The sequence below is a fragment of the Fragaria vesca genome, linkage group LG5, assembly GCF_000184155.1.
Source record: "Fragaria vesca subsp. vesca linkage group LG5, FraVesHawaii_1.0, whole genome shotgun sequence".
Lineage (NCBI taxonomy): Eukaryota > Viridiplantae > Streptophyta > Magnoliopsida > Rosales > Rosaceae > Fragaria > Fragaria vesca.
Window position 1 is genome coordinate 3,668,007 of NC_020495.1, and position 25,760 is coordinate 3,693,766.

Below are 25,760 nucleotides of genomic sequence, written 5' to 3' on the forward strand. Positions count from 1 at the left end.
CTACTCTCTCTCTCTCTCTCTCTCTCTCTCTCTCTCTCTCTCTCTCTCTCAAAAATACGAAAGAAATTAAGCTCTCTATATATATTATCAACACACATTATAATTGTTGAATTATGAATTAAAGTTTGTCTAATTGTATTATTGTGACCTAATCCGTCGACCAAACTGACTACTATATAATTCTTAGCAAAGCAATATGCATGTGATAATTTTGTTTAATCATATATAATTAGTCTTTATGCAGTTAGGTCGAACGTCAATCATAGTTTAGTCAGAATAGATTAGATAATTAAGATCCATATATATATGTATGTGATCGATAATATTAGATGCCTACGGGGTCTGATTAGAGCATTAATTCCCTGCCCATCCCTTCTTTCCTTGATTCCATTTCACGACGTAATACCCATATTATGAGAATCAGAGGTTATATTGTAGGAAACCTCAGAGAGTAAAGAACTGACATTTATAGAGAAGAAAAAAAATATTCTTGTACGTCCATAAATGAATTTATGTTCTTAATGTAAGAGGCAAATACTAGATAATATATCATGCATCCAAGCTTCTAAAAGGCCCCGCCTAGGACCGCCTAGTCCCCGCCTAGGCTCTAGGCTGCAACAAGCCGCCTCGCTTTTCTTCCAGGCCTTTGTGCCAGGCTGTGGGCGATTAGGCGGCCGCCTAACTCGCCTAAATGCCGCCTAGCCAGCCTAGATGCCGCCTTGTCCGCCTAGGCTGCTAAGTTCTACGGCTATTTTTGTTTTCTTTTTGTGGTGGGATTGTTATATTGTGGGGAGTATGAGAGTATAAGAGTTAATTGTGTGTTTAAAATTAGAAGTGTATATGTTTATTGTTGTTGTTGCTCACTTTTACAGGAAGTTATGTTAAATTTTAGTTACAATTTATTTTATAAATGAGTATGACTAGATTATGTTGAATAATTTATCTATATTTGACCGTTTTCAAATATTAAATTGCATAAAATATATATTTTTATATAATAAATCTTAAAAAATACAAATCGCCTAGTCCCCGCCTAATCCTTGCCTAGGCTGTCCAGGCTCTAGGCTGTCCAGGCTCTAGGCTGTGGGTTACCGCCCGCCTAGCGCCTAGCGCCTTTTAGAACATTGCATGCATCACGCATCGACTTTTCGATCGATATGCATTTTTTTCTTTTGTAGTAGGCTTCTCATTTCTCATTTGCGTTATAGATCGATTTCTTTCATCGATCAACAGACCATAGTTCATTTCATATAAGATATAACATGAATTAATGTATGTAGAAGCTTTTGACTTGATAATGAAATGTTATCCAAGTTTTTATTTTTATTTTTATTTTTTTATTATAAACTCACGCATTCTACATACGTCAGTTAGATTTGAATCCATGATATCAACATTGTTGGTTAGCCTACCAAGCCACAGCTCACTGATATTATCTAAGTTGTAGACGCAAGAGGTTGCTCGATCATAGTCATGCACATTCGAATTAGAAACTACGTGTATTTGTTTGGTTTATAATCGATGGAAATGAACGCATGGCAGGCTAGCTTCGATTTATATACATTGGTTTAGACTCCAAGTAACTATAATGCTATTGCACATGAACATTATTATTTAATAGTTCAGATGCTTCTGCGTGCAGAGAAATGCTGGATTGTACCGTTGAGGAAGTCAGTCCATGTCAAATGTTGCATTCATAAATATATGGATATGATTACAAAATGGGAAAATCTATAATAGTTCGATCGAGTGTCCATCTCATAACAATAATGTAACAAATCATGTCACTCAAGTCATTTCCTTAGTGTTTCTGACATACCAACCGTTCGATTTAGTCGACCTAGCTAGCTATTGCTTTCTCCAAGCAACCAATATCATCCATAAGTTCATATGATATATGATGAGCAAGAAGATGAAGTACATTGCATAGGTTAATTAGTACTTAGGATTCAGGGTTTAAAAGAGTAGTGACCCACGTATTACTACTTTCTACTAATCAAACCCTAATCCCCTCCCTTTAGACTCTTTAATGTTTTCAGAAAGATGAGCTAGCTAGCTAGTTTGTTCCAAAATCTTGTTTATGTTGTACCTTGCCTTTCACTCAAGCAATCTGAACAGAATGTTGATCATCAATCCTAGCCAGCCGCAGTAGATGCAAGATATGTATGATTAACTTCATGTTAATCATTTAACAATTATCACTCAATTGTTCATTCGAATCTGCATTTGCTTTGCTAATGATTACTACATACAACTTGGTATTTGATAACTAAATGAGTTGAAATGTTATAAAATTTTATTTTAAGGCAACAAATGACATATTCTTCACGCTGTAAATAACAATTAATTTGCGTTCAAACATTAACCGATTAATAACGGTGAAGGTTTCAAAAACAATTGTCCATATTTTTTGGGGCAATTGTCTATCTTCTTATTTTGAAAAATGGTGATTAAGTGAGTTACCACTTTGAGACCGAAAACAACTTAGGGATGACTCATCCTTGAAGGATGTTTTTCACTAGTTGAGTTTTGAACTATGGACCTCTTATTGCAATTTTGTTAGAAGAACCCTTGAAGCTACCGTTTCATTGTAGGATTTGCAGCCTAGCATGTTCCCCAACTAGACCAACCCCATTATACATTTGTTCATCTTCTTCGGTTACAGTATTTTGCAAAATGTATAGTCTGGTGTTGAGCAGCTTGGGAAACAATGGAGTGGCACACATTCAACAACGTTTCACTTTCATGTACATATTTAGGTCCTATAGGGAAAGCTAACTAAAGTGTACTAGTAATTGATCAAAACTTTAAGTCTTAGTCAAATAAAGTCAGTGGCCAAGATATTAATCATATTATGGCATATTGGCATATATGTATAGTGATAAATAAAGGGAATTAGATTGTTAAATATCACATTCTTAGATTCTCATTATTCATGGATCACTGTTGACATCAAATTCACAGCTAAGCTGCTCTAAGATTTTGTTTCACAGTGTGGTACTCTGTTGCACTAATCTCATGAAATTTCCCTTCCAAATTTCTTTTTGGAAAGTAAACCCACGCGCGCAATCTGATGCATTGTTTCACACTCTCACCTGCTACATCGGCATTTTGGCTCATCTCAGCATTTGGCTCATAAAAAGAGTCATTTTTTTCTTGTCATTTGTTTAATATAATTGGTTTGGTTTCCTGTTTGCTTATTACAAATGCCATTGTTTTTTTTTTCTTTCTCTAAAGTCTGAACCTTTACTCTTGTCCTGCTTCTTCCTCTTCTCTCTCTCTAGTTGGTGCTAGTCTTTCTGTCTTCCATTTCCCGTTCAAAAACCATCTCAGAGATCCTTTGCTTGTTCTAAATTCCAATCCTTTCACATTTTTCTTGAAAATTTTAAAGAAAAAAGAGAGCATAGCTTTTGGCAGTGAAGAGTGAAGAGAGGGTTCAGATCTAGAAGAGCTTAGGTTGTTTATGGCAATGGAGACAGGCCCTATTGTTTCTTGGTCTCTTGGTCTCTCTTTGACTTGAAACCCAACACCTAGTTAATGTCGCCTCCTTCTTCTTCTTGTTCTTCTTTCTTTGCTGTGGTGTGAGCTTTTTACACTGTCAACCTCTGCTTCTTCAATTTGGGTTCTCTGGGTTTGTTGGGTACTTGAAAGCTCACAAGAAACTTGCTTTAACTTCAATTTGAGTGAGTCACAGAGATCTGAGCAAAATGCTAGCTCTTGGGAGTCCCACTATCAGCTTCAGAGCAAGCAGTGGCTGTAATCATTTGCTCAAAGAGCTTCAGGTTCTTTCTCTCTTCTTCACTTTCTGTGTTTCTTGTTGTTTCTCAACAGTAAAGTTTGTGTCTTTTTTCAATTTTGGGTCTTCCTCTGCTTCTTCTTCTTGGAAGCTTTGCTTTTTCATCATTGGGTTTTCAGCCCACTTTTAAGTTGTTTTGCTCTGTCAAAAGGAGAACATTGATTATTTCGCTAAAATGTGTCATAATGGAGCTTTAAATTAGGGGTCTTTTTATCAGTTATGGTTTCTTTGAATTGGTAAGCAAAGTAGATATGTTCGCCTTTTTAAGATAACAGGCTCTGTAAAATGTGATCTGTTCACCATAGTTTTCAAATTCAGTTCTTTTTTTCTGGGTTACTGTGTATACTTGAGCATGATTTTTATGAAACATGTGTTTGTATATATTAAAATTTTTCATTTTTCTGTTTTATTTATATTTTTGTTTTCTTCTAATGGGTTTCAACAATCTCTGGAATTTCCAACTATTTTCCTTCTACTCATGACAAAATTGGCGGTTAATTATCTCTGCTGTATTCATATTCTGGCTTCTTTGCAAGTGTCTTCCTGAATTAGTAAAGTTCCTCAATCTTAAGTTTTCCATTTCAATGGGATTTTTTGGACTAGGGTTAACTTGTTTTTCTTATGGGATTTGACTTTCTGTTGGTTCTTCCAAAATGCTCCTTCATCTTGTGGTAATATTACCACAGATGCTAATGAAGTTGCTAAAACTTTTGTGTTCTTGAATTTGGTTTCCCAGTTTCTACAATTCAACATTACTACTTCATCTATCTTAATTTTGATGATTGTTTTCTTTTCCTTTTCTGCTATGCAAGTTTTGATATGATGAGAAGCGCGCTTATGTGTTTCCCGTGATTAGTTTTTGTTAATAAATTGTTTGTAACCCCATGTAACTCTGGCAAGTTTTTCACTATAAAGGAAAGAAAATGATGATTGTACACGATACAGAAATAACTGTTTTGTGCTTCTGCTTTGCAGCAAATATGGACTGAAATTGGTGAGAGCGTGGCAGACCAAGATCGAATGTTGTTGGAGTTGGAAAGGGAATGCTTAGAAGTTTACAGGAGGAAGGTTGATGAAGCTGCCAATACCAAGGCACGCCTTCATCAGTCTGTTGCAGCAAAAGAAGCTGAGCTCGCCACTCTCATGGCTGCTCTTGGGGAACTCAATATTGATTCACCGGTAAACAATCAAAACTTGGATTTTCAGTTTTTGTTCTCGTACTAGCAGTACTTTGTTCTTGTATTTTGCAATTTGGGTCATTTATTTGTGATTAATATACTGTGAATGAATGACTAGATTTGTTATTGGTTACCATTCTGACCTATATGGGTACATTTGGATTGTTATACTTCTTGATTACTCCAGAATTGAATACTCTAACCACAATTATCAAATGTAGGGATGAATGCCCTTTGGCTTTTTATGTTGCGTCCTCGAACAATCTAGCTTGTAAAAGATATTTGTTTGATTAGTGTCTTTTCCTGTTATTAAATGTTTGGTTACACACTGTTCTGCTTGGTAATCCATTATGAACTATATATGTACTAATTGTGGCTACCAGTACCAGCTGTTTCAGTTGCATATGTTTACTAATTCACAACATAATTTTACAGATACGGAAAGAGAAGAGATCAAGTTCTTTGAAAGAGAAACTCGCATCTGTGGCACCACTGCTAGACAATTTAAAAATGAAGAAAGAGGCACGAATGAAGCAATTTGCAGATATAAAGACACAAATCGAGAAGATCAGCGAGGAAATTTCTGGTTACGATAACCTCAACAGTTCTCTCATCAGTTCAATTACCCTTGATGAACAAGACTTGTCATCGAGAAAGCTTACTGAGTATCAAGGACATCTGCACACCCTTCAGAAGGAGAAGGTGAGTATAATATCATATGAGGCCAAACTGCAAGTTAACTTTTAATACCGCTTCTTTAACCAGACACAAATGTTTGGTTTTGATACCGCTTCTTTAATTATATGAGTTGTGAGGTCCTGTTTAAATGGTTGCAACTGCTGTTCTATGTGGGTAATTGAAAACTGCGGAGTTAATATAAAATCATTAGATAGGTCATGTCTGATATCACAATTTGTAGACAAATTGCCGGAGGCTACAGCTTTATTGCTGTAACCAAAGGTTCCATTCGTCTTTGAACATAGTTTACTTTCTGATATGCATTGTGTTGACGTTATCACTGACAATTGTTAGATAAACAAGAGAGCTGTCCTATTTTAGATAGGAGATTATTTACATTTTGGATGTGTTGGATTGATTTACCTCACTTATGCTGTACTTGTATCTATATTCTGATAATTTGACTTTTGTTTTGGCAGTCTGACCGCCTTCAGAAGGTTTTGGAATACGTCAATGAGGTTCATTCCCTTTGCGGTGTGCTTGGCTTGGATTTTGGTAAGACTGTAAGTGAAGTGGATCCCAGCTTGCAGAGGACAAACACAGAACAGTCCACAAACATTAGCAATAGCACATTGGAGGGTCTTGAGCAGACCATTCTCAAGTTGAAAATCGAAAGAAAAGCTCGAATCCAGAAGGTAAATCCTGTTCCTACCTTACATGCCTTTTGATTCTGGCTATGAAATCTAAGTGCTACTCTTTTTCAAAAATGCAGCTAAAAGATGTCGTAGCATCACTCTTTGAACTTTGGAATTTGATGGACTCATCAAAAGAAGAAATGAATCGATTTTCAGGGATTACTTACATTCTTGGAAATGCAGAACCAGAAATTACACATCCTGGCTTACTTTCAACAGATGTTATTGAACAGGTTGAATATCAATCTCATATCTCTTAGTTTTAGTTCTCCAAAAATTACTAAAATTACTCTTGTCTCTTTGACAGGCATCTGCAGAAGTGGAGAGACTCACTGAATTGAAAGCAAGTAGAATGAAAGAGCTTGTTATGAAAAGAAGGTCTGAATTAGAGGAAATTTGCAGAATGACTCACATTGAACCCGATACCAACACCGCTGCTGAGAAATCTAGTGCATTGATAGATTCTGGTATCAAACATCACTTGGGCTAAAGCCAGTTAATTGTATTTGCTAAAATATAATTGCCTAAAAACGGTCTATTGATCATGTTGCCTATGTTCAGGTCTAGTTGATCCGTCTGAACTTCTGGCGAACATAGAAGCACAGATAGTCAAAGTTAAAGAAGAAGCTCTAAGTCGAAAAGAAATAACAGATAGGATAGACCGGTGGTTATTTGCTTGTGAAGAGGAAAATTGGCTGGAAGACTATAATCAAGTAAGCTTATAGATGTTGTGGTAGTTTTCAATTTTCACTGGTTCTGATATGAAGACAATATCTAGTTATTCTAGCTGGTCTTCTTATTAACTTCAAATATTTTTGAAGTCAGATACGTTCAACATTTAATAGCTACAAGCCATCTTTTGTGCCACCGCTAAATATTCATGCTTCTTCTTTGTAATACTTCTAGTTTTATTCTCTTTTAAATCTGTTTATTGAATTCCAGGATGATAGTCGGTACAGTGCTGGGAGAGGGGTTCACATTAACCTTAAACGTGCTGAACGTGCTCGAGTGACTGTAAACAAAATTCCAGGTACTGTCTTGAGCATTCGCCACTATATTTACGGCTGTAGCACTGTTAGAGCTAACAATTTTTCTTTGCAGCAATGGTTGACAATTTGATAAACAAAACGCTGGCCTGGGAGGACGAGAGAAAGACATTATTTCTTTATGATGGGGTAAGTAGTTGTATTATAGGTTGTGTTGTCTCTCTGAGTCTACTCTCTTCTAAACTTAGGGTAACAAATATTTGCAGGTACGCTTAGTGTCAATACTAGAGGATTACAAAGTGAGCAGGCGGCAGAAGGAAGAGGAGAAGAAGCGATCCAGGGTAAGTTAACTACGCTATCTTATGTGGGTCTTTCATGTATTTACAGCAGCCACTTACTGTGAACTATTCTAAGAGAAAGTTGTCACTCAAAGATGAAAAAAAAGGAGTCGTGTCGAATGAGTTTGTAAATTGCCACTTTGCTTGAAAATCTAATTCTATGGCGCTCTTTCCGCTTCCTCTGTGGATGATGTTGTTAACTTTCTTTCCTTTCCTTTATAGGACCAAAAGAAGATCCAAGATCTTCTCCTCACAGAGAAAGAGGCCATGTATGGGTCTAGACCTAGTCCTAGAAAAAGTAATAGCTTCAGAAAACCAAATGGATATCGTGCAAATGGAAATGGATCCATGACTCCTAACCCTCGTCGGAACTCAGTTGGCGGCGGAACTCCAGAGCTCTTAACACCAAGATCTTACTCAGGGCGCCAAAATGGATATTTCAAGGAACCAAGGCGATTGTCTACTGCACCACTGAACTTTGTGGCCATATCGAAAGAAGATACAATGTCATATGCTACATCTGTCTGTGGTTCAGTGTTAGGCTCCCCCCCTCGTGATTAATGCTAAATATTGGAAATGGTATGCTTCTCCACCATAAATCTCTCTCCGTTTATTCTGTAAAAAAGATTGCATATCATTCTGCAAGATTCTTGTTCCACTTTATTGATAACCTGGTGGTGTTGTTGCAGGGTCAGGCAGCTGCTTACAAGTTAGATGAAAGCTCACCGAATTAAAGCAGTGGAAACCTTGTGAATATGGAAGGGGATTGTACACACTAGTCTATGATTGTAATTTGTTAGGATTACATGGAAGTGGTAGTAGTTTAACTTTTGAGAACAAAGTTGTGCTTTGATGGGGTATAAGAGAGGTGACTCTGCTAGGTAAAGTTTTGGCATTTCACTTGTTAACTTGGGAAGTATTGCATGTCAATAGTGAGTAGCTTTATATTAAAAGAGAAAGGGTTATGGTAGTGCTGACCTTGTCCTTTGTTGGATTTGCTTGTTTTCACCATTTCATCTTTGTGTGTATATATGAGTTCCATGATATCTCCCATTTCGTGTGCGCATTGCTGCCACAAGCCTAAAGCTTATTCATATTCTGTATGCACAATTTTTCTACTTGTTCACTACACTTGAGCTCAAAGTCGCAATCTTTTGCTCATGTTTGAGCTAATAATTGCTTCACAAACCTACCCATTCTTTCTTAACCTTCTTCCTCACACTGAAACAAAAGAAGCCGCAACTTCATCCCTGTGCAATTTCATGGTCTTCTTCTCTATGTTGGGAACATGGGATCAGTCTGAAATGTAAAGATAGGATTTTGGACTATCCTGAGTTCCTGACGTGGTACCAAGAATACAAAGATCAGACCTTTATCCACCGACTGAAGCTCAGTAATAAGTAAGAGTAATCACTGTAATAATGTTTTTTTGGGATACCAATCACTGTAATAATTTGCAACAAGGCAAAAAGTCTACAACTTTGCATCAGACATTGCAAGTTTGCAACAAAGGTGTAATTTATAGGAACTTAGGAAGTAGCAGAGTTGAGAGTGGGAGTGTGTAACTGATACATTTTGGAGAGAAAGAAAGGGATCTGGTCTGTCATTAGATTCTTCTTTTTGAGACTTTGTTCTAAAAAAGAATAGAAGCAAAAAAAAGAAAATAGATAAAAGAAAAAAAAAGGAGAGGAGGATGGATGTGGTGACCTTCGGTATCATAATCGGAATAATAGTGCTTTTCTTTATAGTCGTTTGCGTAATCAGCATCGAGGGAGTCTGCAAGAGCCGTTCTTAAGTAGTTAGGTAGTCTAGTCTGCTCAGTCTCACACCCAAACACATCCTTAACAGCTTTGCCCGGAAATGGCGCTGTGTAAGAGACAGATGGTGTTGGCTGTTGTTGGTTTGGTTTTTGTGTTGTGTTTGGATCTGAGTTTGGTGTGTGCATCTGGGGAGGCTCATGTTCATAGTCACAAATGTAGTCATGGGCATGATCATGATCATGGGCATCAGGGGCAGAGCTTGGTGGGGTCGAAGCTTCTGCCGGAGGAATTGGCCGAGGAGGAGGATATGAGGTTGCATGGATTTGGGTTTCAGCATGACCACGATCACAGTCATGGTCATGAGCATTTTGGTGCTTTGCAGCTCTCGGTTACTGGTACGTTTTTTTTTGGGTATCTTGTGATGATTTTGTTAGGATGAGTATAGATTTACTGTTGACTTTTTTACGTTTTCGATTTTGGGGTTGTTTGAGGAATGTGTGTAATGTGTGATGAACTGAATTGTTTATGAATTGTACTGTGTGGTTGCCAATCAAGTTCTGAATTATTAGTAGATTTCGGTGACTTTGTCATTCTGGGAATGTGCTTCACTATATGCATTCGCTTTGTCATCTGAGATATCAGTATGAAACTTAGTCATGTAGGTAAAGAAATTTATAGGATTGGGTAAATAAACTACATATGAACTGAAGTGCCTCATTTGAAAGTTCTGATATTTAACATGGAACGCAGTATGTGCGAAGCTATGAGAGATCTCCCTTGTTTGGTGGTTGATCTCTATCTTTATTAAATACAAGCTTCACTCTTTTTCAACTGCTTCACCCTGGTCACTGTTCTAAGTTCTTAGTTCATATCTATTTGTATTACCTTTTTGTGTCACGTTATAATACTTATCTGAAATGTGTCCCTGAATCCATCTCACCTTGTTCAACTTTTATTGTGTATATTTACAGGTCTTTGGATTCATTCATTGGGATGCTCGCTTTTGGTCAGCATGGCTTCCCTCATTTGCCTGATTATCTTGCCAGTAATATTTGGTAAGTGACTTCATTGCAAATGTAGAGATCATTATTGACATTGGCAATGACTTTTTTCTCAATTCATTGATAAGTTTGGCTCTAGGATGACTGTCTCAGTGTCAGGGACTGACTCTTTAGCATTATTGCAGTACAGGGGAAACCGTCCAAGGCAGTTGTTGATTCGTTGGCTTTATTTGGGGTCAGATTCCTTAATATTGCTCTTTACATTTAGCTTTATTTGGGTTCAGATTCCTTAATATTGCTCTTTACATTTAGCTTCTAATGCTTCTCTGTAATTGTAAATTTTATGTAGTTTACTACCTTATATTGTCCATTAATCACCAGTGTTCCCCTTGTTTTCTCTGGGTTGCTAATATGGTGATTCTAAACTACTAGTTCAGAGTTACAGTACTTTCTATTTCAACACTATCCTTTTATGGTGTTCCAAGACTTTCCTATCGACCATTGATAAAAAATTTGGCTTTGTGAAATACGTCTCCAATTTACTGAACATTGCCTGCTACATTTCTTCTTGTGTTAAAGCAACTAAAGTCCAAATTTAAATGACTTTTGGAAGTTCTTATAGTTTTTTACTTGGGGTCAAACAATAAATCAGCCCCTTTCATGGTGAGTTTCTAACTTAGCTGATGTAAACTGCTGTAGTATGTGGATCAGGCTAAAAATTTGTACTGTTTCTACCCAGAAAGTTGAGAAAGTTGGTGGGGTTAGGTAGGCTCTGTTCAACTTCCATATCCTTGTTATCCTTGGTGGATCTCTGGAACATCTTAGAAAAAAGGCCATTTTGGCATCTTGTTGGAGTAGTTTAATGCTTTCGACCTTAATATAGCTCCCTGCAGTCTGAATTCCCCAGAGTCTTGATGCCAGGGACTAAGCCTCAGTGATTTCATAATTTAAATGTTTTGAATTAAGATAGAGTGATCAGTGAACTGTTAGGTTTGCTATATTAATCTGTCCTGACATAATCATATCCAAATTTGAAACTTTTCCATGAGCATGTCTTAGATTTGAGCTCCGGCATTTCACCATTTCTGTCAGTTACCAAACAACAGGATCTTTTGTCCTATAATGTTCTTGAATTTTGGAGGCATTTTCTGAAATTAGCAATGTATACTTGTTCAGTTGTTTTGGACATATCATGATTCATAATAAAAGAAATTTCTTTTGTTTACTTATGAACAAATAGTGTCTTTGATCAGAATAATATTTGTCCATGGTAGTTGTTTCATCTTAAAGAGTACAGTAATAGTTCTCATTGGTCAGAACATTTATAATGCATTTCTAGTGTTTTGTTTCTTGAACCGCTATATGAATTCCATTTGCAGGCTGGCGCTATGTTAGGGGATGCTTTCCTTCATCAATTACCACATGCTTTTGGTAAGACAATAATTAGACATTAAATTATGATGATTGGGGTGTGTGTGTGTGTGTGTGTGTGTGATAATATAATTTATGATAATATATGATGTAATTAGGGTGTAGCTGTTCATCTTTGCATTTGATTTTCTTATAAGTGAGTCAGAATCCAATTTACTGCAGGTGGAGGGCACTCCCACTCACATGACGACCATGTAGGCCATGATCATCATGATCATAGTGAACATGAGCATTCACATGCGCACTCTTTAGAAGATCTTTCTGTAGGAATTGCAGTCCTGGGTTAGTATTAATAATCATTCTACATGCTGTCTTTTTGCATTTTAGTTGGATTATTAAATTATATCTTTGTTGTTGCAGCGGGAATTGTATTGTTTCTTCTGGTAGAAAAGATAGTAAGGTATGTTGAGGAACACTCTGGAGGAACCAATGCTTGGGGTCATGGTCATCATCACCATCATCACAGCAAGAAATTGAAGGATGACAATGATTCTCATGATGACTTGCTGTCAGAATCTTCCACTGGAAAAGATGGGAGGAAGCCAAATGTATCATCTGAAGGAAAAGAGGAAAATTCTCGTAGTGATTCTCAATTGCGTAAGGTAAGCAGCTTACTTGGCATCTTGATTTATATTCATACTTCAGCAAGGTTGAATTGCAACTTCATTTTGTATCAGATATGGAACTGTTATCTTTTGATTTATATAAATCTTGTGTAAAACTTAATTACTTTCATGTCTATAATAACCTTTGAAGTTAATGATACTGTCTGTTATCATAATTTCACCCAGTTTGATTTAAATAAATGAAAATTACTCTTATTAATGAAGTTTCATTACTGGAATGCATTTGAAGTATTGACATTGTGCTATCTGGCCAATCCTGCAGAGAAACACTACCACAGGTGATAGGGATAATAAACAAGATGTGGATGCTGCAGATGACTTGAGTCATGATGCTAAATCTTTAGATGGAGAACCTGCACGAAAACCAAACAATCTTGTGTTTGGTTATCTCAATCTCTTCTCTGACGGTGTTGTATGTGGTTCTCCTTATTTGTAATTAATCTTGTTACTTATTCAAACATAATTGTGGTTCATGATGCAGGGTTATTATGTTTTTAAAAAGCTTTGTCTTTTCACTACAGCACAATTTCACGGATGGTATGGCTTTAGGAAGTGCTTTCCTGCTTCATGGTACTGTTGGTGGGTGGTCTAGAACTCTATTCTTGCTTGCACATGAGATTCCTCAGGAGGTTTGAATTTTCTCTTTTGTTCATTTAATGTGGATAATACCATGTATTCAAGTATGAATCTCTTATCAATACATGCAGTGTTCCTAATATATCACCTTACTCTGTTTCAGGTTGGTGATTTTGGTATTCTGGTGAGGTCTGGTTTCAGTGTATCTAAAGCACTCTTTTTCAATTTCCTCTCAGCACTTGTGGCCCTAGTTGGAACCGCAATGGTAGGTTATAGTCTATAGTTTTCCCTTTCAATTTGTATCTTCAGTGTGAAAAATGAGAGAGTAATCTGTTTTGGTGCAGGCTTTGCTTATCGGACAAGATCCAGGACAGTCATCTTTGATGGAGGTGAAAAGAGCCTTGCGTGTTGGTTGAAAATTTAGTTCATAATTTTCCTGCCAAAATCTAAACCAAATTTTGTATTCTACCTATTTGCAGGGCTTTACAGCCGGTGGATTTATATACATTGCTGTTGCTGGAGTGCTTGCAGAAATGAATAACAATGGCAACTCATCATTGAAAAGCACGGCGATGCAGTTAACTTCGTTGATACTAGGCATGTCAATTGCTCTATGTATTTCACTTTATGAATGAAAGTGCATTTAGAAATTGGGACTCGAATATTGAATGTGTACTACTCATAGGGGATGAAATCAAAATACAATTCTTCTTCTCCACCTGAATTGTGTGGGGAATGTGGAAATGAGACGAGAGAAGATAGATAATAGAGAATGATTAAACCTCGTCACTATACACATCCTGTGGAACATGGTTCTTGTTTTTACGCTGTTCAGACTTCTGATAAATCGACATGCTTTAGTTAACATGCTTCATCTTTCTTTTCTTTGTTTCGCCTCTCAATTTAATTGATGGCTTCGATTTCTAACAAATACAATTCTCAATATATAGAAACAGCATCAGAAACAGGCAACGAAATTACAAAAGGGTTCATACTGCATTTTGGTTTTCTATAATAGCTACAAGTCTTCCAATAACAGACTTGAAAAGAGCAAGACAAGTGACATAAACCATTTCCGATCAGGACTTGTCCAGCTGCTGAAGCATTTGAAAGACAGTGATGTTCTGAGCCGGTAGAGGGCGTGGCGGATGCGGCTGCATTCTCCTCAGAGGGGATATGACATGTTCACCCCCGCCGCGGGTGAGAGTGTGATGCCTCTTCCTCACTGTTCTCACCGGAACAGCAACAGGAACAGGAGGCTGATCTACCATCTCCATAAAACAAGGAGAAGAAACTTCTGTTCTCTTACGCGGCATTGAGCTCTTATAGTTGCTCTCAGAAACCCTTCCTGTTCCTCCATCCTGTAAATTTATTTTACATGAGACTATATCAATCTGCAGATGTAACAACAAACATCACTACCACCAAATGTTAAACACATAACCAAAAGAAACCGAAAGAACTAAACCACAGATGCTTACATTGATAACAGAAGAGTCCGGCATTGGGCATTTCAGGGGGTGATCCTCATCGGGCGGCTCTGAAGGATGTTCGACCGGCCAGAATTCAAAGTCCAATAGCTCTACTTGACCTTCATGAAGCTCATTGTGAACTTGAACATCCATAGCAGCACACCTCTTTGTTTCATTTATCAGTGGAACTTCTGGTTCTTCTCCATCCTAATGAAAATGAAGCATGCTATATAATGATGACGTTCTGCAACTAGCTAGTATATGGAAATCTTTGGAATGAGAGAGAGGGAAAGCGAACTTACATAATAATGACTTCCACATGAAAATGCCATAGAGATACTATTGTTATTGTTCATATTGTAGAAGACATGGTAGCTGAAGCTGAGCAAATTTGTTCTCTTCTGGAGTGGGAGAGGTAGGAAAAGATTGATGAAAAGACAAAGCTGCTGAGCAAAGACCATAAAAAGGAGTAGTAGCGAGCCTAAGCTAGCAGGGGTAGTAGTAGTAGTACCACTAGTAGGGTGAAACCGAGAGAGAGAGAGAGAGAGAGAGATAGAGAGGTGGCGATATGGGATGTGTTACACAGTGGTCAGTGGAAGAAGATCATGAAGAAAAGATTCCCACCACCATTTTCGTCTTTTTTTTTTCTCTTTGGATTTCCTCCCCTCCTGTTACTACTTTATTCATTCCTAAGAACCCTTTCCTTTACTTTATTTGGGGACCCTCATTGCTCTTTCTCTTTAGCTTTCTTCACTCATTCTCTCTCTCACAGATTCAATTCACAAAAAGAGAAAGAGACAAGCTTTTGTTTTCACTTTGTTGCTTTGATTAAGGAACAGTTACAGATAGCTAGGTTAAAAATGTAACAATCTCCCGCTTTCTTGCTTTTTAGGGTTTTGCAGGCAGAAAATATATCATGTACATGAGCTGCTGGTGCGACTGTTGCAAAAGCTTAAAGAGACTCACACAAACTCATTCACATTGAGAAAGAACTCAAAAGAAGTAAAGAACAGAAGCACACAGAGGCGAGCGGAAAGCACGAGATATATAGGAGAGAGCTTCCTCTAAACACTTTTGTTTTTGCTAATTTGTTCATTTCGATGCAAATTAATGCAATTCAAGTTCGGTTCTAATTAAACCTTAAGGACCAAAGAAAACGCATGCGTGCTGTTGCAGGATTGCAGATCGATGCTGCAGAATTATTACCTCTACGCAAGTCGTGTTATAAGCAACATGATCCTTTAGCTGACAGTTGGAAGATTTTGTTGTCTCTAGTTTTTGGATCTTCCTCTTGAGTGGTAAACAATACGTACATTCAGTAAAAAATGAAATACATTTTCACAGTGCTAAATTTTCTTACACACTTTGCATTTTGCCATTAAACTACATCCCGTTTTAGTTGTTGGTTTGTTACTTGTTACACCAAAGATTTCACCCCTGAACCTGTTTGGGAAACAATATCAATTTCAGTGTTACAATACATGTTAAGTAGGTTTACACGTCGTGTATACAAGAATTTCCTGGATAACAGATGATCCCAAGTAGCTAGTAGCTAGGGGACTTTTATCATCACTCTTTACTCTCTTTCTTGACTACTGAACATGAATCTCAGGTGATCGACCATTACTTTTGGATGTCATTCATCTTTCTCTGGTCGGCATTCGGTTCAACTTTTGGGTCACAAACAAGTCCAATTTATTTTTTCAGAAAAGCCCAATTCTATTGAGCTCTCAGCGTTACAAGAGCGTCCGCAAAAGCAGCCTTGAAAAACTCCTAACGTAACACGAAGCACGATAAGTAACTTGCCAAACAAAACGTAAAATAACATCAGTATATCAGCCTCTCTAGACGTTTCTCAGTCCGGTCTGTTATGTCAAGCTCCTTTTACTGTTTTTGGAGGAAACCAAATTATTGTGGTCAACATTCGCAGCTCATGCACTTAGTTTTCTAAATAACGCACGTCCAGAAATAACAAAACAGTACCACTCTGGGTTGTCCCCAATTCGAAAAATGGAAAAACCAAAATAAAAAATAAAAAATAAAAATGTAAGGAGGGAAACACCACCAGAAACAGAGAAAGAACAAGGCCTAGCTAAGGCCCCAAGTAAAAATAACCAAAAGGGTTTTCCATTCTGAAAAAAGTTTGCTGGTGATCGACGTTTTGAGTACGTACGCCCTAGGGTTAGGGTTGCAGCGGAGGAAATGAAACTGTGGAAAAAAGCTGCCGGGCTTATCAAAGACCGGAACAGCATTTGGGCCGCCTCCATTTCTCGCCGGACCTCCTACCGCAACCCCGACCTAGAATCCATCGTTATCAAGGCCACCAGCCACGACGAGTTACACGTCGACTATAAGAACTTCCACCGCGTCTACCAATGGGTACGTACCTCTCCCATGTACGTAAAGCCTTTGTTGTATGCCATCTCCTCCAGAATGGAGAAGACAAGGTCTTGGGTGGTGGCGCTTAAAGGCTTGATGCTCATGCACGGCATCTTCTGCTGTAAGATCCCCGCCGTGCAGAGGATCGGACGGCTGCCGTTTGATCTCTCCAACTTCACCGACGGACATTCCAGGCCGAGCAAGACGTGGGCCTACGACGCCTTCGTGAGGGCGTATTTTATTTACTTGGACCAGAGGTCCGCTTTTCTTCAGGAAACTGCGACGTCGGCCGTGGCGTTTAAGAAGCAGCAGAAGCTGGGGAGATTACAAGGCGGCGGCCTTGACCTTCAGCATGCGGAGGAGGAGCCACCGTTGACTGAGGAGCTTGTGAAGCTGAGGAAATGGCAGGCATTGATGGACATGTTGCTAGAGATAAGGCCTAATCTCGGCACGGCGAAAGTGTATCTTGTTTTTGAAGCCATGATATGTATTTTGACGGAGATATTCGACATGTACAGCAGAATATGCAAGGGAATAGCTCGAGTTCTGCTGAGGATTTACGCTGCGCCGGGGAAGGAGGAGGCGCAAATGGCGCTTGCGGTGGTTCAGAAGGCGGCGATGCAAGGACAGGAGCTGGAAATGTACCTTGAATTCTGCAGGGATTTGGGTGCTCTTGGATCTTCGGAGTGCCCTAAAGTAAAGCAGATTCCTGAGGAAGATATTAAAGACCTAGAAAGAATAATACGGGAAGCTGGGGATGATGCGGTGAAGGAAAAGAGGGAGGAGATTGTAGAGAAAGAAAGCGATGGTGGTGATTTGTTGATTGTTGGTGATGATCATCATGATAAGAGGACGACGAAGAAGAAAGTTTTCAAGACTATAATCACAGATAAATGGGAGGTGTTTCCTGAAGACGATATGATCAGCTGGGTGAGCACTGGTTATAACGATGCCAGTGCTGCAGCTGCAGATTACAATAACCCTTTTGCATCCTCTTCGAATCTGATGCCTCATGTTGCTCCTGCTCATACTAAGCCTGTTCTTCCGGATTTGATTAGTTTCTAAATTGATCGTTTGAAATTGTCTCCAGGAGTCTCCATCTTCGTTTATGCCACTTCAATTTCCCAATTTGTGAGTTTAACGTGCATGGACCTATGGAAAACAGTAGATAAAAGTTCAATTATATATGAGATCAACTATTAATTAGGAATGGTGTCTATTCTCTCTTATATATGACCACTTTTTTGTTTCTCACAACACTTTAGTTTGGCCAACTTTTTCTATGACGATCTAGCTAGCTTATTCCTTATTCATTGCTATTTAAAGTTTTGTAATACATAAATATTTTGCTGATTCGGCATGCTTCATAAAAAGCGTATTTCATCAAATTTTTGATAATTATTGCAAGAGTGTGGTTCATATATTTAAACTACGTTCTCAAGAGAATAACCACTTATTAGATTGTAATTCATTCGATGCAATGGGTTTGGCTACTATAAACCATCGGATCATTCGGTAATTCAAAAATTAATATGATCCAACGATTCACGGTTTGCTGCATAGCATGTGGTACCACATAACAGAAATTTCACTCATTCAATAGTTTGAAGAAAAAAGAGAAACCCGAAAATTGATAAATCACGTAGTTAGGAGCACGACAGGGTCTAGTAACACTATGACTAAGAATTCATTCTCAATTTATATTGGCATCTCGGAAAGAAGTGTTCTAACTAATCCCTTATTGAATTCTTCATAAATCTCATTGTCGATTAATTCGATCACGTTAGGCTCCAGATTGGTCAAGTATTTATACATGTATTGTGGCTCAAACGAATATGAAGTAGATGCAAACTATTCATTTTAAGTGATTTCACATGATTAATATCTTACGTAGTTTCTCTTCATAATCATGTTATTTTCTTACATTCAAATTTAACATCTCTTTAACATCCCCCAACGTTGTTCTCCTCTAAAATTGCTTCATTCTATTGGTCATCGTGTGGGTCAAAGCCAGCGGTGCTCTGGTCAGAAAGAGTTAGCCCAGTAGAATTAACAAAGGCCCGTAGCCCAATACAATACACGAGAAAACTCCTCTCCCAACCTTATCCTCCCCCAACCGAAATTCAAATCGTCCCCCAACTCGAATATTCGCATCGTCTCCGACCTCCCAACCCTTCTCCTTCTCCTTCTCCTTCTCCTTCTCATCCCAATTCCGACGATACCCTATCCCTACGAAACCGGTCCCCCCTTTCTTCTCTAATTCTGCACATCCCTCCGCTCAGGTAACTAACTCCGCTTTCTTCATCTCCCCTCTGCTTAATTCCGCTTAATTGTAATCCAATCCTTTCTTCTGTACTCAATCATGCATTTTGTTCTGAGTTTATGTACTCCATGCTTAGCATAACTACGGATCTGTGTTAATTATGCTAATCTGGCTGTAATAACTGCGTATCTATCAGGATCCCCAATTCGAGTTCAGCATTGGCTTTTACAATGAAGTTCTTGGAGTACACACCCTTGGATCGGTAAAATATATAGTTCTAGATATTTATACGTGAGCTGCTTAGTTTTTTAATTAATTAATTTTTTTTTTTTGTGTGGATTTATGATTGTGATTTTGGATTTGTATTTGCAGATTAAATGATTTCTTTAGTCATTTAAATCTTGGAGAGAGAACTATTAAGGGCTGTCTTGAAGCTTACTCTTGTAAGTACAGAATTGTATGATTTTTTTAAATTTTTTCGTTATTTAGAGAATGTTGTTGTGATTGTTTTGCAGATGTTTAAAGTTTGTTTCTGTGTTTCGATTGCTAGGTAAACACACGGGTTTGGATAAGAAATTGTCTCTGAGTTTGGAGAATGAGGTAGGCATATGCATCTTTAGTATCGTTTTGTTTAGTTTTTGACATTTTGCTTTTATGCATCAAGCGATTCATATATATTGCACTTAAATTTTGATATAGATAGGTAGTAAATAATAAGTATGGTAAATGGCTCTTTCTCTTTTTTTTTTTTTTTTTTTTTTTTTTTGCCTTCATGTTCCGTAATTTATATCGTGGTGATCGTGTGCAATTTTTTTTCCAAAACTTGTTGAGGCTCTTTAGCAATTGTATGCTTTATCTTTATATTAGCACCCATATCCTCTGCTTTTAGGGCATATTTATCTTATGTTATCATTTGTTTTTGTGTTTAAATTCAGATTCTTGACTATCTCGTAAAATCTTCTGACACTGACTGTTCCTCGCCCGCTGAGTCCCTTCTGAGTAGATCCAGGTTTGCGTTGTTAACTAGATGGATTTTGAATGCTGCTACTTGTTTCTTGAATATGTTTTAATCCGTAATACTATGTTCATTCCAGTCGGAAGACATTGATTTACCTGGTCTTGACCCTCTATCACTTGTATCCGGACTATGACTTCAGGTACCCATGTATCCTATGCTGTAATTAATATAATGTTACAAGAGGATTATGGGTAATGCCATTGTCAGCTTGTTTGGGCGACATGGCAACCCAATTTATAATCCTCTTCTGTTTGTATTGGGAGTGTTGTCAAGAGGTTTGACAGACAGTAAAATTGTCGCTCTAAGGAGTTGAGAGTTCAAATCTCTCCATTTCCCAAGTCAAAGGTTGATGTTCTATGTGGTTGATTTGTTGTGACTCTGCACCTTATCACTATATAGTGTATGTGTACTTTGATTCATATACGTGAATTTTCTTTAACTGTCTTTCTATATTATGTTATTGCCTACTTTTTTGTGGTTTCCAGTGCTATCAATGCTCACCAGTTCTTCACAGAGGAAACCTGGGACAGTTTTAAGCAGATTTTTGATACCTATATGGTGGAAGCATCAAAGGTATTGCTTGCTTCTTTGTGTGAGTAACGTCTTTGTCCAGCTAATGTCTTACTTTGGGGTCTTGCCTGTAATTCTTTGTTCAAACTTCAAAGTAGATGCTTCTGTCAGTATTATTTACATTTTCAATTTGGTCCTAGTGTAACATTGTTTGACTGGTGAGTTGATAGTTTTCAAGCAAGACTGATGCTCAATTTATCATTTGTGTTACTGACCTTTGACTACACAGAAATTCATGCATGTTTGGTGTATGATTCTCTGCAGACTGTAGAGTTGATAGTACTATTTTTTTCTCCCTTTTGATTCTATTTGTGACTTGGTGCTGAGTCTTGCTACGTTATTGTAAGTCGTATCATTTAGTTTGACAGTTTCAATATGCTGAATACCTTTTTGAGCCCTTTCTTTTGTTTATTGCGTCATTCAATTCAGGAATGGACAGAGACAAATGAGGGTAGTTCCCTGCTGGATACCTTGTACAAGGCTTTGGATGAGGTGAGCGTTTTAACAAAGAAGTGATTGCATATTGCTGGAGGAGGAAATTTTGTGTAACATTTGGATATGCAGGTTGTTGGATTAGCAGAATGCGAAATTTATGGTTACAATCCTGATCCTGATGCTGATCCGTTTCCCGAAAGAGGAGCTGTGTGAGTTATCTTTTTGGCCTGATCAATAAGTTCACACACAGGAAATATGATGCACCATCATCCATCACATATGCTTATACTAATGATGTTTTCTCTTTTGTGCTTCCAGATGGTCATTCAATTTCTTTTTCTACAATAGAAAACTGAAACGGGTCGTTACCTTCCGTATCTGCTGTTTAAGGTGGGTTGCAACTAAAAACCAACTCAACATTAGACAAACGTTTCCAAATAGGACTATTATTCATATTTCTCTGTACCGAATGTTGTGGCAGTAACTTGGTGACTGACGGGTTTATAATGGATGAACTCCGTCACGAGGAAGATGGAGAAATTTTTGATGTCATGGATATGTGAGCGTAAATATGCAATGGTGTATATGTCAAAGGTACTTGACAACCATCTGTACTTACGTAGCTTAATAGATCCATTATCGGGAGGCCTGATACACTCTGAGTAGTAGGTTTAGCTGTATATCAGAACTTCTGAAGCATCTCTTGTGATGCTTCCTTTGTATGTAACAATAAAGCCATGTAGATATGGGACAACTCTCCTTGAAGATGATATTTCTTCTCCGCATGACTTGTTATGACAACACTGTTAAATATTCATGTTAAAAGCTTTTAGGAGCCGTTTGCTAAAAGTAGTATGTTACTTGGGTTTGCAGATTTATGCAGTTGTTTTTCTCATCTATTTCTGTAGATCTAAGTTAATCAGTACTTTGAAGGATTGCAACACAAGCAAGCTGATTAAGCATAGATCTGGTAGTATTGTTCAATGTATGGTTCTTCGCGTCCTCATCAATTCTTGTTTGGAGGTCCTGCAGTTGCTTACTGTATAGGCGTGTTTTATGCATGATTTCAATGTCAACTGCTTAATTAGTACATTCTCAAATGAAAAATGTCAACTGCCTACTTTGGATGTCAACGGCTTCAAATGTCAACTATTCATTCCAAATAGAAATAAGAAATGTATGCTCCTAATTGTGATTCATTCTTGCACAAGTTAACTAAGCACCTACCATGAAGGCAAGACTAAAATATTTATTACGTGCTTATTATTGACAGTCAGTATCTATTATATCAATCGTGTTTATCTGATCAATTATTGATCAAGAGATTCATCAATCACCATTAGTTGCAAATTCTATCAAAGTTGGTCAATCACCATCGTATAGAAAACTTGTACCGAGGTTGAGTATGTGCATTTTTAACAAATTCTAGTATACACATGCACCCATTTTACCTAGTCCTAATGAGAAAAAGCAATTAGGGTTTTGCTCAGCATCTTCTTTTTCACAAAGCAAATCAAATTTACCAATCATAAAAAGAAAAAGAAAAATGTAAAGGGGGAAGAGCTGCGTGATTAGCGTTGTTAATTTGATAGAGTAATAGTTGCCGATCTTGATTCAAGAACTTTCTACCTGGTCAAGCATTACATACAATAATAATGAAGCGCGTTACGTGCTTAACCTTCTCATTATTATTACAGTGATATTTTTTTACAGTGGTAATAAAACCAAATCTACTCCCTTCTCTTGAAGAAAATTAAAAGTTTGATAGTATCATCAATTAGAGTGACTCGTGAATCTACCACACAAATTAATAAGACCATCGATTGGTATGGTCTATATCATTAATTAACCCTATTCTTAACGATTCCACCATTAAAATCTATCTAGAAAAAATGGGCTCCTCTTTGATGGTCTCCAACAATGGCTTTCTTGACCTACACGCAGCTAACCTATACTGGAACTCCGCCACTTGCAACCCCTCAACTCCGTCCAAGCTCAGCCTCGCCGGAGCTTCACCTTCTCGGTCACTGCTTTGATTATTCTCCTCGTCCTTGTTTTGGAACGCTTGAGCCTCCGGCAAGATCCGGACCTTCCCGCCGGAAATACGCTTGGCGGCGGAGTTGGCCGCGATGAAGAAGATGGTCATGTCGGCGGCGGTGACAATGGAGCTGAGCCGTTTCATGGGGAACATGATGTAGACGTTGCCGAACTCGAGCTCCTCGTCGGCGGCGAGGGCGGAGAAGCGGCGGCCGATGTGGAGAGACTTGGAGTTGGCTAGAAACGTGTTTGGAGACTCGAGCATGAGCTCGGCGGCCTTGATGGGTTCACGGAACTGACGTACTTCGCCGGTGGGGAAGATCACACGCGCCGCCTTGGTGCTCTTGATGAGAGGCGTGGCTAGAGTGCATGAGATGTAGTTCCCCATGAGAGTATCTGAAGAAGAAGAATGATGAAGATCTAGAACAATATGAGAAAATGGAGAGGATTTGTGGAGAACTGGAGATGGAGTTTTTGGGTTGATTATAGAAGTGTTGGGTGGGTGGGTTTGTGGGTATATATAATAGCAGGGGGAATAAGGGAGTCAAAGAAAGAGTATTTTTAGAAAAAAAAAAAAAAGGAAAATGAAAAATCATGTGTGCTTGTTGTACGTGGAAGTTGTGTGTGGACTTTGTTAGTTACAAGCTGTTAGTTTGGAGTCTAGCACTTCTTTCTAGTTATTGATTTTACGGATTTTTAAGTGATTTTTAAAATGTCACTTTGAGTTTTGCTTACTACGCAACTCCAACAGTTTTCTTATAATTTTAATATTATAAAAAAATAATCAAAAGTCAGTATTTCTTTAACCCCTAGATTTTAACTCTAACTTCGATTCCTTAAAATTTTGGAGATTGTTGAAAATCTAGGAAAATTTGTTTTAGAGAATTTGTTGAGGCTAGGTTTATTTTTCTTTAAAATAAATAAAAAAATTAAATATGAGAAAGCTATTGAAGTTACTCTGGATGTTAATGATTTGATATCTTTTATGATTGACAACATAATATTAAGTCAACAATATATTATTTTAGATTACTTACATCTCGCCGTCTTATGTAACAGCTGATATAACATAGAGTCTAATATATGACGAGACTTGATTTTATTTGATATTGACGTAATCATAATAAAACTAAAGAAAAAGAGAGAGGTGGCATGCGCGTTTAAGTTGGGTTGAAAGGGCAGGGAAAATGAGGAGAAGGTGCATGCGTAATGGTGTTGATTTCAAACACACGGGGACGTGTCTTCCCACTTTGTCATACCAAATTTTCGCTGTGAATGCGTGTGGGACCTATGGGTGGCGCGATGGCGAGAGGCCGGTGATGAGTGAGTCGTTCACTTTAGTTACTAGAAGGTTTTTTTTGGAGCCGGGCATTTCTTTAATGTCTTTTATTCTTTGTCTGGGAGGCCCAACTCAACGTGGGGCCCGTCAACATTGGCCCAAAGTAACCGTATGGTTTGATTTGGTATTAGGGGGCAAAAGAGACCATGTCTATTCTTTCTAGGTCAAATCTGTTCTTTGTCCAATGGGGATTTTTCTTCCTTCTTCTAAAGAGATCTTGCCCTTTAGCTTCTTCCAATGTTCACGATAAGTTTGGGTTCTAGATCATGAACTCTTTAAGTTGATTAAGACACAGACACACAGCTAAACATCACTTAATTTAGTAAACATGACATGTTTCTTTGATAAAATATTGGTTGAAAGTCCGAAATGTAAAAGAAAAAGAATAAGTACGACAATCACCACATATGGTCGAGTTGGTACGAGTTTATGGAACCCCCCATATATAGATTTCAATCAATTTGATATTGATTAGAGTTAAATCTCAATCTTCTTGGTGGCAAAATAAACGTTCTAACATGATCTTCTAGCACAACTAGTCTCTAGAGCCTATTTTTTTTTTTTTTTTTGTAAGAAACCGTGTGGTCTCGATTAACAATCGGTGCAAAGTGTATTATGGGATCGATGACGAACATGGTCTTCAAGAAGAGGGCCTAATTTGACAGAGGATGTGATGGAATTGGCACTAGCCATCGGTGGAGAAACAATTGGTTAGGAATTAGGATCATAGACAACTGGAATGTTTGCTATATGGTACTACTCGAAAGACATCGTTGTCGGGGGATTTGACACACACCATGAGGAAATGCCTCGCAAATTTAAGATGGTGCTTTCGTGAATCACACTAATACGGATAGGACTCTCTGCGTACTGCAATGCAGTGCAGACCGCACAATACTAGACTAGGAAACCATCAACAATTAATCTCATCTATATCACACCTATCAACAATTATAATAATTAGGTGAGGCCATTGCGTTTACTCCTCTATTTAGTGATTGCTTAGTGAATTTCAACAGAATTTGATGAGCTAGTGACAAGTGACCAACCGGAGATGTTGTACACAAGCTAGTACGTTCTTGGATCGGTAACATGTCTATATCAAGTACATGTATAGTAAGATGGGTAATCACCGGTACATCACCACCTCCACCGTCCGAAACCACATTGTTCAACATGTAC

At 38.0% G+C, this 25,760-nt stretch overlaps 5 protein-coding genes across 6 annotated transcripts; 4 read left to right on the top strand and 1 right to left on the bottom strand.

Annotated features, from left to right (window-relative positions):
• The first annotated feature begins 3,200 nt into the window (after positions 1–3,200).
• Positions 3,201–8,722, top strand: LOC101295518 (65-kDa microtubule-associated protein 6-like). Its single transcript, XM_004298956.1, has 12 exons — positions 3,201–3,782; positions 4,772–4,975; positions 5,410–5,676; positions 6,132–6,347; positions 6,425–6,580; positions 6,655–6,814; positions 6,909–7,060; positions 7,290–7,377; positions 7,449–7,522; positions 7,600–7,674; positions 7,894–8,250; positions 8,361–8,722. Exons 1-11 carry the CDS (start codon positions 3,708–3,710, stop codon positions 8,230–8,232), a joined length of 1,806 nt encoding a protein of 601 aa, XP_004299004.1. The 5' UTR covers positions 3,201–3,707; the 3' UTR covers positions 8,233–8,250; positions 8,361–8,722.
• Positions 8,723–9,220: 498 nt separating this feature from the next.
• LOC101295810 (IAA-alanine resistance protein 1-like) lies at positions 9,221–13,929 on the top strand. Its single transcript, XM_004298957.1, has 11 exons — positions 9,221–9,826; positions 10,403–10,486; positions 10,618–10,667; positions 11,812–11,863; positions 12,026–12,145; positions 12,224–12,465; positions 12,752–12,901; positions 13,011–13,118; positions 13,229–13,330; positions 13,410–13,454; positions 13,545–13,929. Exons 1-11 carry the CDS (start codon positions 9,532–9,534, stop codon positions 13,698–13,700), a joined length of 1,404 nt encoding a protein of 467 aa, XP_004299005.1. The 5' UTR covers positions 9,221–9,531; the 3' UTR covers positions 13,701–13,929.
• A 56-nt stretch (positions 13,930–13,985) lies between these two features.
• On the bottom strand, positions 13,986–15,037 carry LOC101296099. Of its 2 annotated transcripts, none has more exons than XM_004298958.1 (3): positions 14,840–15,037; positions 14,547–14,744; positions 13,986–14,426 (listed from the first exon to the last, which is right to left on the bottom strand). In XM_004298958.1, the coding sequence occupies exons 1-3, from the start codon at positions 14,996–14,998 to the stop codon at positions 14,145–14,147; spliced, it is 639 nt and encodes a 212-aa protein (XP_004299006.1). In that variant the 5' UTR covers positions 14,999–15,037; the 3' UTR covers positions 13,986–14,144. The 2 variants fall into 2 exon arrangements, with proteins under 2 accessions (XP_004299006.1, XP_004299007.1); XM_004298959.1 differs by having other exon boundaries at positions 14,047–14,459; positions 14,840–14,918.
• A 1,702-nt stretch (positions 15,038–16,739) lies between these two features.
• Positions 16,740–17,981, top strand: LOC101305377 (putative clathrin assembly protein At1g25240-like). Its single transcript, XM_004300884.1, has 2 exons — positions 16,740–17,210; positions 17,277–17,981. The coding sequence occupies exons 1-2, from the start codon at positions 16,740–16,742 to the stop codon at positions 17,979–17,981; spliced, it is 1,176 nt and encodes a 391-aa protein (XP_004300932.1).
• Positions 17,982–19,036: 1,055 nt separating this feature from the next.
• LOC101296569 (repressor of RNA polymerase III transcription MAF1 homolog) lies at positions 19,037–22,047 on the top strand. The gene is made up of 11 exons (XM_004298960.1): positions 19,037–19,198; positions 19,376–19,441; positions 19,552–19,622; positions 19,730–19,779; positions 20,115–20,188; positions 20,274–20,336; positions 20,683–20,770; positions 21,197–21,259; positions 21,332–21,411; positions 21,521–21,592; positions 21,684–22,047. The coding sequence occupies exons 2-11, from the start codon at positions 19,410–19,412 to the stop codon at positions 21,763–21,765; spliced, it is 675 nt and encodes a 224-aa protein (XP_004299008.1). The 5' UTR covers positions 19,037–19,198; positions 19,376–19,409; the 3' UTR covers positions 21,766–22,047.
• Positions 22,048–25,760: the final 3,713 nt, after the last annotated feature.

Bases quoted from the DNA above. Each gene is read 5' to 3' on its own strand.
- LOC101295518 (XM_004298956.1), top strand. From the start codon at position 3,708: ATGCTAGCTCTTGGGAGTCCCACTATCAGCTTCAGAGCAAGCAGTGGC. The intron at 6,581-6,654 runs GTTGAATATCAA...TCTCTTTGACAG, and splicing joins CAACAGATGTTATTGAACAG to GCATCTGCAGAAGTGGAGAG. The intron at 7,675-7,893 runs GTAAGTTAACTA...TTTCCTTTATAG, and splicing joins AGGAGAAGAAGCGATCCAGG to GACCAAAAGAAGATCCAAGA.
- LOC101295810 (XM_004298957.1), top strand. From the start codon at position 9,532: ATGGCGCTGTGTAAGAGACAGATGGTGTTGGCTGTTGTTGGTTTGGTT. The intron at 10,668-11,811 runs GTCAGATTCCTT...TTCCATTTGCAG, and splicing joins ATTCGTTGGCTTTATTTGGG to GCTGGCGCTATGTTAGGGGA. The intron at 12,902-13,010 runs GTATGTGGTTCT...TTTTCACTACAG, and splicing joins ATCTCTTCTCTGACGGTGTT to CACAATTTCACGGATGGTAT.
- LOC101296099 (XM_004298958.1), bottom strand. From the start codon at position 14,998: ATGGTCTTTGCTCAGCAGCTTTGTCTTTTCATCAATCTTTTCCTACCT. The intron at 14,745-14,839 runs GTAAGTTCGCTT...CATTTTCATTAG, and splicing joins CATGTGGAAGTCATTATTAT to GATGGAGAAGAACCAGAAGT. The intron at 14,427-14,546 runs GTAAGCATCTGT...ATAAATTTACAG, and splicing joins CGGACTCTTCTGTTATCAAT to GATGGAGGAACAGGAAGGGT.
- LOC101305377 (XM_004300884.1), top strand. From the start codon at position 16,740: ATGAAACTGTGGAAAAAAGCTGCCGGGCTTATCAAAGACCGGAACAGC. The intron at 17,211-17,276 runs GCGTTTAAGAAG...CAGCATGCGGAG, and splicing joins AAACTGCGACGTCGGCCGTG to GAGGAGCCACCGTTGACTGA.
- LOC101296569 (XM_004298960.1), top strand. From the start codon at position 19,410: ATGAAGTTCTTGGAGTACACACCCTTGGATCG. The intron at 19,442-19,551 runs GTAAAATATATA...TTGTATTTGCAG, and splicing joins GAGTACACACCCTTGGATCG to ATTAAATGATTTCTTTAGTC. The intron at 21,593-21,683 runs GTGGGTTGCAAC...ATGTTGTGGCAG, and splicing joins TTCCGTATCTGCTGTTTAAG to TAACTTGGTGACTGACGGGT.